The 12,685-nt window shown below is 34.7% G+C and overlaps 2 protein-coding genes across 15 annotated transcripts; one reads left to right on the top strand and one right to left on the bottom strand.

The window, feature by feature from the left end:
- The first annotated feature begins 1,569 nt into the window (after positions 1–1,569).
- On the top strand, positions 1,570–5,026 carry LOC110813076 (protein CLAVATA3 INSENSITIVE RECEPTOR KINASE 5-like). The gene is made up of 11 exons (XM_088216504.1): positions 1,570–2,003; positions 2,099–2,231; positions 2,347–2,418; positions 2,510–2,653; positions 2,743–2,814; positions 2,915–2,974; positions 3,061–3,158; positions 3,255–3,407; positions 3,507–3,848; positions 3,938–4,317; positions 4,407–5,026. The coding sequence occupies exons 1-11, from the start codon at positions 1,901–1,903 to the stop codon at positions 4,725–4,727; spliced, it is 1,878 nt and encodes a 625-aa protein (XP_088072630.1). The 5' UTR covers positions 1,570–1,900; the 3' UTR covers positions 4,728–5,026.
- Positions 5,027–5,453: 427 nt separating this feature from the next.
- Positions 5,454–9,467, bottom strand: LOC110813072 (F-box/FBD/LRR-repeat protein At1g13570-like). 14 transcript variants are annotated; one of them, XM_088216532.1, is made up of 7 exons: positions 9,313–9,465; positions 8,892–9,064; positions 8,341–8,449; positions 7,833–7,901; positions 6,291–7,171; positions 6,047–6,205; positions 5,454–5,947 (listed from the first exon to the last, which is right to left on the bottom strand). In XM_088216532.1, exons 4-7 carry the CDS (start codon positions 7,858–7,860, stop codon positions 5,672–5,674), a joined length of 1,344 nt encoding a protein of 447 aa, XP_088072658.1. In that variant the 5' UTR covers positions 7,861–7,901; positions 8,341–8,449; positions 8,892–9,064; positions 9,313–9,465; the 3' UTR covers positions 5,454–5,671. The 14 variants fall into 14 exon arrangements, with proteins under 14 accessions (XP_088072658.1, XP_088072636.1, XP_088072653.1 ...); XM_088216510.1 differs by having other exon boundaries at positions 7,833–7,888; XM_088216527.1 differs by having other exon boundaries at positions 7,833–7,888; positions 8,936–9,064.
- Positions 9,468–12,685: the final 3,218 nt, after the last annotated feature.

Below are 12,685 nucleotides of genomic sequence, written 5' to 3'. Positions count from 1 at the left end.
CTTTGGGTAAGAATATATATATATATATATGTATGTATATATGTATTTACATATAATTGTTGCATGTGAAATTCACATTATTTACTCTTCATGATTTAAAAGAACAAGAAAAAGAAAAAGAAAAGATGAAGGACATGCAGCTTTTGCTTTTTGAAAAGCTTATAGCTTTTTTTTTTTTTTAATAATTTTATTTTTATTTTTTTGTGGGAAGGACTGCCTGCAGCCTGCTGACAAAGAAAAACAATGCTGGTGATTGTAGTGGTTTATGGAATCTCCAGAAACTACATTTTTTTTTTCTCTCTTTTATTTTTTTAACTATAAATGTAATTTTTATTAAAAAAATAATAAATTTTTGATAAAATTAATTTTAGAACATATTTTTTTTTAATTATGTACAAATCTTTAATTATTTTAACTAGATATGGTTGATTAGGAAAAGTTATTCTTAATACAAGAAAAATGGTGTATGTACTTGGATTTTACAGCTCAAAAGAGAAGATAATCAAATTGGCAGCAAGAAATATGAAATATAAAATTAGGAAATTCAATATTATATAAATAGGAAAGAACAAAGATACTCAAGGGGGTGGGTCATGATCATGAACAAATTTGGTGGGTGACCAAATCCATCATCAATCTCGAGTCCCCCACCCCCTCAATTTCCTCCTCGAGATTCTCACATTCCCAATTTTATTAACCCTAATCCTAATTACCCATTAAATTTAATTAGGGTTTTTGGGTGTTTTACTGAATAGCCAAACTCAGGGAATGTTGGATTCCCTCCCCCATTGATCCAAGTAAAGCATTTCCCTTCTACCCAAAAGAAAAAAAAAAAAAAAAAGGGTAAAAGCCTTTTTCTTTTTTACTTATATAAAAACTAAAGCATATATATAATCACTTTTAATAATTAAAAGACATATATGCTCTCTCTCTCTGCCCATCTTGTGTTTGTGCAAATTTAAGTAATGCATAAACCAATAAAGGTGCTTCTTGAGATTTACATTTTCATGGATGTATATACTTGGGTATAAAGACATTGGCTATATCCATCTATAGGGAATAAGACACATTTCTCTCTCTACGTGTATTTTTCTTTAGTTCACTTAATTCTATAATAAACCAAATGTGTTTTAGCTCCGTATCAACTAAGAATTAATTTATAAGTAACGTAAAAAATTTGATTCCTAAGACCAAATTATGGAAATCTTTTTTTGTAAAGTTACTAGTCTGTTGCAAAAAAAAAGTAAAATTTTGAATGCACAAAGTCGATGTGAGAGTATGCAGATTAGATTATTTGGAAGAAGATTTTATCTCGTAAGAAAATACCTTTATAGCTAAATAACAAGAGATTTAATCTTAACAGCAAATCAATTTTTGTCCCCCTTTTTAGCTCTAAACTGTTACAGTACTATGAAAAAGACAATATACATATATATATATGTATATGTATGTATTTTTATGTATATGCCTTTCTTAGAAAAGGGAAAAAAGCATTACTAACAATGGGGGTAAAGAGGAAATTCCCATTCTCTCCCTTCAATTTGAATATAAACTAGATTTTGGTTGTTTTGTTCTTTTTAGGGTGATGGGTGTTATATATTCTTTTTCCTGATGCAGTGACAGGCATGCTACTCCACTTTACACTACCAATGAAACTGTTGTTTTATATCTTTTTTCTTTTTCTTTTTTTTTTTCTATTCCAATGGTCCTGACACAAGATTTTAGTGAATGGATTTCTAGTATGTGCAAAGCAACAACTGCTACTTGATCTGAAAATTGCCTGAAAAACAATACAAAACCTAATTTTCAAACCAGGTTTTTTGTGCTGCTGATGAAATAAACTTAGTTCTGGCAACTGGGTTGCTACTATTTCTTCTTGTTAGTTTCAATTTTCAATTCAATGGGAAGCGGAAGAAATGAAGCTTCTGTTTATTTTCTGGCTTTCTTGTGGTTTCTGGGCTTTGCGGATGGATTGCTTTCTGATAAAGGAGTGAACTATGAAGGTAATTTGAGTTTCAGAATTTCATTGCTCTTCCTCTCTGTCTGCTTTTAGAAACACAAGTGAACATTTTTCTTAATGGGTATTTTCTGTTTTCAGTGCAAGCTTTAATGGATATAAAAGCTTCTCTTCATGACCCTCATGGAGTTCTTGAGAACTGGGATAAAGATGCTGTTGATCCATGTAGCTGGACTATGGTTACTTGTTCGCCAGAAGGCTTTGTCATTGGCCTGTAAGCTCTTAATAATACCTCTGCATTTTGTTCTAAACAAAGTTCTCCAATAAAAAAAATCAGCACTTATCATATTCTTGTCATAGTTGTGAAAATGGCTGGCTATACGTTGCAGGGGCACTCCTAGCCAGAATTTGTCTGGTACTCTATCTCCCAGCATAGGCAACTTAACAAATCTTCAAGTAGTGTAAGTATCTGCAGAAGAGATATGGTGCTTTGGCGCAGAGAATGTTTGATTTTCTGTCAAGAGTTTTTCAATTTTGTGTAATATTATGCAGATTATTACAGAACAACAACGTATCTGGACCAATACCTGAAGAGCTAGGAAAGCTAGTCAAGCTTCACACACTTGATCTTTCTGATAACTTTTTCTCTGGGAAAATTCCTTCTTCTTTAGGACAATTGAGAAGCCTCCAATACTTGTAAGAAGAAGATTTTATGATTCCATCTTATCTAATATGAATCTTATGAGGTCTGAATTTGACATTTACTTCTCTGATATCGAATTTAGGCGGCTGAACAATAACAGTCTGTCTGGAACATTTCCTCTATCCTTAGCTAACATGACCCAGCTTGCCTTTCTGTAAGTGCCTCTAAGTTATTCTTGTTCTTCTGTTTGCCTCTGTTAAAATTCCCAGTCTTGGTTATGATAATATATGTTTTCCTTTTTTTGTTAATTTCAGCGATTTGTCATACAATAACCTCAGTGGCCCAGTACCCAGATTTGCTGCTAAGACATTCACGTAAGTCTTTCTTGATTTATGGCTATATCTCCCTCACCAATATGTATTAGGGTTTTGAACTTTGCTTCCGCTTTCTTTTTCTGCAGCATTGTTGGGAACCCTTTAATTTGTCCAACTGGGTCTGAACCAGACTGCAACGGAACAACACTCATGCCAATGTCTATGAACCTGAATAGCACAGAAAGTATGGATTTCTAAATTCTGTTTTTGTTTTCTGAAACTTCAATTTGGAACCATTAATGATCAAGTGTTCTGATGTATATTCTGTTTGTTCTTAAAGCCAGTTTATTATATCCGGGAACACCTAGAAGTCATAAAGTGGCTGTTGCTTTTGGATCAAGTGTTGGGTCTGTCTCCCTCCTCATTCTTGTATTTGGATTACTTCTTTGGTGGAGGCAAAGACGAAATGAGCAGATTTTCTTCGATGTCAAAGGTTTGTCACAAGACTTTTAACTGTAAGACAATTGTGACACTTGTTAGAATAGTAGTCAAGCAACAAGTAATTGGTGATGTCTTCTTGAAAATTTTTCAGACCGACACCATGAGGAGGTTTCCCTTGGCAATTTGAGGAGGTTCCAATTCAGGGAACTTCAAATTGCAACAAACAACTTCAGCAGCAAGAACATACTCGGAAAGGGTGGTTTTGGGAATGTCTACAAAGGAATTCTCACAGATGGGAGTGTTGTAGCTGTGAAGAGGCTCAAAGATGGGAATGCTGTTGGAGGAGAGATTCAATTTCAGACAGAAGTTGAGATGATCAGCCTAGCAGTACATCGTAACCTACTCAGGTTGTACGGATTCTGCATCACACCCACAGAAAAGCTTCTAGTTTACCCCTACATGTCAAATGGCAGTGTTGCTTCGCGTCTCAAAGGTATAATCCATAACACATACTATCAACTGAATTGCCATTTTGGAATGACAACAGCTTCCTCAACTAGGCCTGAAATTTTTGTTTGACAGGAAAACCAGTCTTGGACTGGGGCACCAGGAAGAAGATTGCCTTGGGAGCTGCAAGAGGACTACTATACCTCCACGAGCAGTGTGATCCAAAGATAATTCACAGAGATGTTAAAGCTGCAAACATACTGCTTGATGATTATTGTGAGGCAGTGGTTGGAGATTTTGGATTGGCGAAGCTTTTGGATCACCAGGACTCACATGTCACAACAGCAGTCAGGGGAACCGTAGGGCATATAGCCCCGGAATATCTTTCTACAGGCCAGTCATCAGAGAAAACAGATGTCTTCGGATTTGGTATCCTCCTCCTTGAACTAATCACAGGCCAAAGAGCCCTAGAGTTTGGGAAGGCAGCTAATCAGAAAGGTGCCATGCTTGACTGGGTGAGTACCAGTTTATATCAGATTTCACTTTGTTAGGACAATATTTAAATGTTGAAGTTCACATATCTGATACTGATTCTTGATTTCAGGTAAAGAAGATTCATCAGGAGAAGAAACTTGAAGTGCTTGTAGACAAGGACTTGAAAAACAACTATGACAGGATTGAACTAGAGGAGATGGTTCAAGTAGCTTTGCTATGCACCCAATATCTTCCAGGTCACAGACCGAAAATGTCGGAAGTTGTTCGAATGCTCGAAGGTGATGGGCTAGCAGAAAGATGGGAAGCCTCTCAGAGGGTTGAAACAACAAAGGGCAAGCCCCATGAATTCTCTTCTTCAGATAGATATTCTGATCTCACCGATGACTCTTCACTACTAGCTCAAGCGATGGAATTATCTGGTCCAAGGTGAAAACCCTTTTTAATTTTTAATTTTTTTTTTTTTAATTTTCAAAGAGAGAGTTTAGATTATTTAAAAGAACACAGTTTTATAGTTGAAGCTTATTCCAGAATTGAAATCTTTATGTTGTATAATAGTGGTCTATATCAGGGCTCCAAAGGGCTGGCTTCAATGGTTTCTTCTTTTGTTTTTTGTTTTGCAATTGTACAGATTGTGCTTTGGGAAATTGATAATTTTTTAGAAGGAAGAGTGGGTGTATTAGTTATTCATGCTGAGTGAAAAGAATTTATATTGGAATCCCTTCTTAATCAGTTTATTGAGATGTTTCTGTCTGATTTATGAGAATATCTTGACATTTATTTGTTAATCAACTTTTAGTTCAACTAACTATTAAGGGTATGTAAATATAATTCATAAAAATATCTTATTTATTCCAAGCATTATTGTCAGTGAAGTTATTTTATTATCATAATAAACTTGTAACCTACCAATTACTTCCTTTGGACATTTTGTCCTCTGGGGCAACAACAGAGCCAGAGGTGGAAGAAGATAAATTGTGTAATCAATGACATAGATCCTGAAAATAAGATTTGTCTATTATGAAATGATATGTTAGCCAATCGTTTTCAGCAGCAAGTGATGACTTGTGTCGCCTATTTCTAGATTCTCTGAAAGAATTTCAATAGGAAGAGTCATTATATAAAAAAAAAAGAACCACGTAAATGGAAGATCATCAAATGCCAGAATGATCCTATGTATAATCCAGGAGAAAATTTACTTTTCACTACTGTCATCACTAATGTACCCTAAATCTTATTCTAAATTTACATCATAGCTAAAGCATAAAAGATAGTCATAATAACAAAAACCCAAACCACAGATAACCTAAGCTGATTATATGTTTGGATTGTATGAGCCAAAGAATGAAATCCAGAGTTTGCTTATACAAACATGGTCTACAGAGCTAAAGTAACAATCTTCACATCTTCTGAAGCCCTTTCAGTTTGGAACAACAGTGACTCAGGTATCCGATCACCTTCAAATTTCACAATGACCAAGGTCTCAAGCACCGGTGAACGAGCAAGGATAAGCTTTATAAACTCCCATTCAGTCCTCGTGCCATAGATGCCTCTGATCCTCACTTCTTTGAGTCGGTTGAAGGAGAACTCAAACAGATACTGTGATTTTAGATAATCTAACACAGGTTTGGAAAGATCATAGGAGCCTGAAACCTAAAGTGGTCAACAAAACAAAATGAAAAGAATAAACAATCTCCACAGCTATCAAATTGTTATATGTAAAATATATAAGAAGAAAAGCAGTTGACTTACAGAGAGATAAAGTTCCTCTAAATTTGGGGAGCTTCTAAGCATAGAGACGGTAACAAAGACTTCTTTGAAACAACAAAATCTCACTTCCTTTAGTTCAAGATATGAGAGATGGTTAAAAGCAAGAGTGCGCCTTTCTGTTATGTTTCCATTAGCTAGAAACTGGAAATAAGTGCATAAAAAAAATCATGTAAGTAGCTGTCAGATGAAATAACAAAGATTAAAACTGGAATATAGCACAAATTACCTCGATAAAGAAACTGGACAGAATTAGCCTCCTAACACTATCCAAACCACCCAAAATCCTCAGCAAATTACAAGCTCTACCCTGCTCCAAGTATCGGGCCATGATCCTCTCATGAAAAGGGACCATGCGAATATCAACACTATCTAAAAGCGGGCTATTTTCAAGACTGATATCTGCAAATTCAGAATCTATTTTCAAGTACTTCAAGGTTTGATTGTGGATTCTAAGAGAAGCTATATGGTCGATGTCCAGCAGCGTCAGTTTCTCAAGAACAGAACAACTATGAACTAAACTTTCTAGTGTTTCACTTGTGATTGAAACCTGGTTCAACTGAAGGCTTTTGAGACAAGCAAATCCCTCGAATCTTGAAGGAAGCTTGAAAATGCAGCCATAAAGGTCCAAGCAACTTAGTTGTGGACAAGAGAAGACCTGTGATGGCAGTTTGAAACGCTTAATAAAAATGAAGTCCTGAAGACTTAACTCCTCGATACCTTTCTCTGCCACAAACTCTATCCATTCACCCAACTGAGAATGTTCTGGGTAGCAGTAAGCAGCAAGCTTGAACTTCTTTATAGAGCCATTATGATTTGACTGAACATGACGAATGATTTTCATAATCTCTTCCCATCTGTCATCACAATGAGGAGAACTCGAGAAGCATTTATCATCAAGAACAAATTCTGAAATGCTAGTCCACTTATATCTCCACTTACTAGATAAGACACTAGTCCTTGCAGCATCTCTAAGCGGCAGATGCACGAGAATCGTGTTCAGTACATCCGTGGGCATATTACTTATCCTGTCCAAATTTGTTTGGTCTTCAATGTCATTTCCATTAGACTTTTCCAGCTTCCTCATCTTCTTGTTCATAAATTCTTCTGCTGCGATATATTTTTTAGATGTTATTCATTCAACATGGTAAAGCATCAGCTTTCAGAAAAAGAATGATTGCCTGGAAATGTAGGATAGCAACAGCCTAATTTTTAGATGTTATTCATTCAACATGGTAAAGCATCAGCTTTCAGAAAAAGAATGATTGCCTGGAAATGTAGGATAGCAACAGCCTATTCTGTTTATAACACAATTATATGGAAGTAAACCTTCCATGGATACATGTCGAGGGAAATAAAAAATAAAGATGTTAGATTAACAGTATTTTTAAAAACATCAATAGAACTTTCTTCTGGTAGGGCAAGACTATTTGTGTTTGCACGTAAATATGTGCGTCAGTTAGAGAGGAACTTCCATGAGATCCAATCAAAATTTTCCCTCATGAGAAAATCAAAATACTTCCAAATGATTCAAGATGCCTCAAAGAACCAATAGGTATTTCAACACTACGTTAGGTAACCAATTCAGTTTTAATCGGAACACATAACTCACAGAATTTCTGCCTATTCACCCAAATGCAAGACCCCACCATCGAAGCACTTCGAAATGATTCAGGATATATCAAACAATCAATGGGTCTTTCTAGACTAAGTTAGGTAATAATTTCAGTCTTGATATGAACACATAACTCACAACTTGCTGCCAACTTACCCAAATTCAAGCCCCCACACCTGTTCATTCAGTGAAAAGTATTTCCTGCCAAGCCCCTGTCAATTTCCACTTTTTTCAAATAAATTATCACATAACATGCATATATCTATATATGCACAGAAAAAAAATTATGCAAAGTAGATACTTATATGTGTGCAGAAAAATGACTCAGCATTCACCCCAGAAAGTTCTACTATATGCCAGATGAATTTGCAGCAAGTAACAACTATGATAAGGTAAATCTTATTGAATTTTATCAATGCAATATTAACATATTATGAAAGACGCTACTTTTGAGCATCTGCACTCTAGAATCCATATCCAAATATACGACTCATCAATATTCTAGATCCCCCTTATCAACTTCGCTTATCACACATTGCACCTTACAGATCAAATGCCAGAGCAATCAGCCAAGCCAACATTCCTTAGAACCAATGACAGCTACTGTACTTCCGACAAGAAGCTAAACAAAAACTACTGTGCTTTATATAATTCTGCAACTGACCTATAGTGTCCAGCGCAGTTCAAGGGTGATAATTCAGCAGGCTTGCTCTATAAACATGTGTTCTAACATAGATAAACTACATCATTGCAGAACCATTACCAAACTCCTCCTGCAACATTTTATGCAAACATATCATCATCCACTCGTAAATCAGTAAGCATCAGATCTTTTGACAAAGACATCAAAAGTGAAAAGCCAGAGTGAATAGAATGCCAGAAAAGCATTAAACACAATTCCCAAACAGTTATCATAAATTCAAACAAAAAACAAAATAACTGGTTGCTTGCAGATAAACTATATCATTCAAAAGTAAAAATAGAGAACAAGCACTAAGAAAAAGGAGTGAATATTTTTTCCCAAAGCAAGTCTTAGTATTTTAACACTAATTGTAACATATATTCTTTCTCACGCTGGTTTGAGGGGAAAAAAAAAAACCCAAACCAACCAAACATATACAGTAGATAAATTTCTGGTACAAATGTACTTTTAACTTCACGATCAACAGAAAATGAAAATATAAAAAAACAACCCCAATTAAAATCAAAATATACCATCATTGAGAATTCTGTACAGAACCCATCCAATCAAAAAATACCGTCATTGAGAATTCTGTACAAAACCCATGTGGCTTTCGCCTCTCTTATGTTGACGACAAATTGTTGCACGCCAAAAAGGTTCAAATTAAAATTAAATCCTCAACAACCATTTCTTTTCCCACACATTCCTAGCAACCAAACAGAGCATTTATCAGCAGAATCCAGAGAAAACAAAATACACCTAAACAAATTACAAATAATAAAACATATGCCATTTCTCACAATAAGCTACTCAGAGACTGTAAAGACCCAATTCAAGACAAACCCAAACACTTTTCACCCATCCAACCAAACGATTACTAAGCTATAAACCGGAGTGAGAACCAACATATTAGTTATATCTATACGAGTGAAAAGAGAAAGTACAGAAGATTACAACTTCAATGGCGATCGGGGGATGGTGGCGGCAAGTTCCTGGTGAGACTAAGTGTGGACCCGTTTGGAAGAGAAAGCTACTTTCTTCTATACCTTAATATTTTTCTTTTAATCACCGTAAATTTTCACAATTATGCCTGAACTTGGGAACAGTGGTGGGGAAAGGCTTTTTATATATAAAAAAAAAAACCACCAGGTTATTCACAATATTTTCTAACCTTTGACCGTTTTATTTTCTTCCTTTTCTTCATATATTTTTCCTTACAAAAATGTTTTAATGATTTTCATTTATTATAATAAATTTCCAAACTTATGCATAGATAAATAATAAATTTATTATATTTTTAATATATAACTTAATGTGCTATTAGTCAAAATTCAAATGGTTTACTTCCTTATAAGGAATATTATATATCTATCCAACAAATCTTTCTTTATTAGGAAACTACTTAATTGAGAGGCATACACAGATTTATATATATATATATATATATGTGTGTGTGTGTGTGTTTGAATAAAAAATATTATGTGAGTTATTTATCAATTATAATAATTTCAATTAAAAGAATTTGACTCTCATAAATTTATTTTTTTCATGTTGAAATGTTATAAATTGTTGAGACAAAATCTTATTTGGTCAATTTAACTCTATTAATATGGTAATAAACTAAGTTTAGATATTACTGAATTAAGTGTTATGACGGTGAATACTTATTGCTTGAAACTTATTATTAACTCTAATATTGGAGAAATTATTTGTGTAATACATGGATATAAAATTAATGCTTTAAAAGAATTTAAGTTAGATGGGAGAGAATGAAATTTTTATTAAACAATTAATGAATAGATAATATAATATTATATTAGCATAACCTGTAAAAGATCCAAAACAATGTCATTTTGGGAAACCCTCCAAAACGGTGCCGTTTTAGGTAAGAAGAGAAGGGGGAAAAAAATCCAGATGCATGTTTACTTCTAGTTGGGGAAGGTGAAGAGCCACCGAAAAAAGAGGAGATGAGACCTGCACGATGAGGGAAAAGAGTCGTGCAGGGCTCCTTCCGCCCCTCCCTATAAAAAACAAAGGGAGGGAAGGCGATCGGTGTAGGAAAAGAGAGAGAGAGAGAGAGAGAGAGAGAGAGAGAGAGAGAGAGAGAGAGAGAGAGAGAGAGAGAGAGAGAGAGAGAGAGAGAGAAAGGGAAATAGAGAGAAAGGCTGCAACTACCGTCAGTCGACAGCTGAGAGAGGAGATGAGGAAGGAGAAGAGGGAAAAGGAGGAGGAAAGGACGGAGCTGCGTGCGGGGGAGTAATGCCGAGGAAGGAGATCGGAGTGTCGTGGCCAAAGCGTGATTTTGCGCATCCGCACCATTTTCCGGTGCAATTTCACTTGATCTACATCAGATCATAGCATGCAGTGCGTTTTGCGACGTGTTTCGGTCGGTTCGTGGCAGCACACAGTGGTCTAACGGTGGCTCGTGAGGGTTTTCGATGGCAACACGTGTGTGTTCCGGTGACATCGTGTGGAGGCGTGCAACAGCGCGTCTTTTCGGTGGTTACACACAATTGTATTTGGCATTCAGGAATTCTTCTGCGAAGTAGATCCGCGAACAAAAACCAGGTAAGTACATAAATGCTTACAAATGTAGTTTAGTCTTTCTAAAATATTAAAACAATGACATTTAATAATTAATAGTTAAGTGCAGAATTTCAACGGAATTTTATTGTTGATTGTTGTGTTCCTATTTATGTTTATTACTGAAATTGTTGATAAATTATTTTGCTATGTTTTGATAATTAAATTCGTATATGTATTGGTTACTATATGTGTTATAGGTATAGAATATATTAAATAATAAAAATTAAAAAATTTATTAGTGAGTTGAAATAAATATATAGACATTAAAATATTTAAAAAACCTATTTAAGCGATATTATTGAGGGGTGAACTTGTGTAGTCTTTTAGTGTATGATTGTAGTGAACCTTATTCGTGGATATAGCTTTAGCTAAACGTGGTAAAACGATAAGAACTGTAAATTATATACTATGTTCTTCAAACTGTAAACCGTGAACTGAATTGTGATGTATTCACATGGTAGAGGAGATTCTTATTACTCTCGTTGATATCGGTGAAAATGACATCGCGCGGTGAAACTATGCTATAGAATATAAACTGATAGGAATTAATAGAAAGTCGTGTGTAACGTTTATGATACTGAAATACTAAATTAATATCTACTAAACTGCTTACTGTCTAAATTATGATACTGAATACTAAATGATATTATTTATTAAATTGTTTATGTTATAAGCTATGATACTGAAATAATAAATTCTGAATGTTTATTGAGTAAACTGATTTGTATGGTTTGGTTAATGAATTAGGGTATAAATATCACGTGTTTCTAAATTAAAGAGAAAGTGTTTTGAACCATCCCCGTCGGCAGTTTTATATTTCCTACCAACTTTGACATATTACCCTATTATTTGTTGGTATATACACGCTTACTAAGCATATTAAGCTCACCCTATTTATTATTCATCTCTTTCATATCAGGATACTCAGAACCTCGCTCATGAACAGTAAAAGACTTATTAGGAGATCATTCAATTTTTATTTCGATTCGAAGAGTACTTAATATTAATCATTTCATTTTTAGTGAAATTTTTATTTTATAGTTTAGACATGTCTCACGAATACAGGATATTCTGAACAAAGCATGTAAGGGATGTACTTTTTATTATTTTAAACTTACTATACAAAATATTACTATAAATTCTTTTATCATGATATGATGTGCATACAGTCAGGACTCTAGATGGGAGTTTGGGTTGCCACAATAAGTATCAGAGCCCATGTTTCTCGAAACCGTCCATTGTTCATGAGACTTAAGGATATGATTATAGTTGAGCATATAATTTCAAAAAGGTAAATTTTAAAACTTTTATTTGGTGATATAGGCAAACAAAAATGAGACAAAGAAGAACCCCTACGAACAGATCTTCTCATATAGAATCATTACGATAAGATGTTGATCATTTTTACAACATGATGGAGAGGTTCGTTACTAGTCAACAAGCTAGAGAAGAAAGAAGGGACCTTTCGGATCCTCCCTCTGTTCTTGCATTGGGGACCTACCAGATCCTTCACCTCCTCCTCCACCTCAATAGGCTCCCTACTAGCAATGGATCCAGCTTATATTAAGAGGTACAAGCGACTGAATCCAAGCCTATTTACAGGAGCATCGACTTTTTATGAGGCTGAAAATTGTCTAAAAAAAATTGAAAATTCTTTCAAAGTTCTAGGGGTGACTGATGAACAGAAGGTTATCCCCACCACCTTTATACTTAAGGGAGAAATAGAGCACTAGTGAGAAGT

The sequence above is a fragment of the Carica papaya genome, chromosome 1 (genome assembly GCF_054855325.1).
Source record: "Carica papaya isolate Zhongbai chromosome 1, ASM5485532v1, whole genome shotgun sequence".
Taxonomy (NCBI): domain Eukaryota; kingdom Viridiplantae; phylum Streptophyta; class Magnoliopsida; order Brassicales; family Caricaceae; genus Carica; species Carica papaya.
Note: the sequence above shows the minus strand (reverse complement) of the source record. Positions and strands in the feature narration are given on the sequence as shown.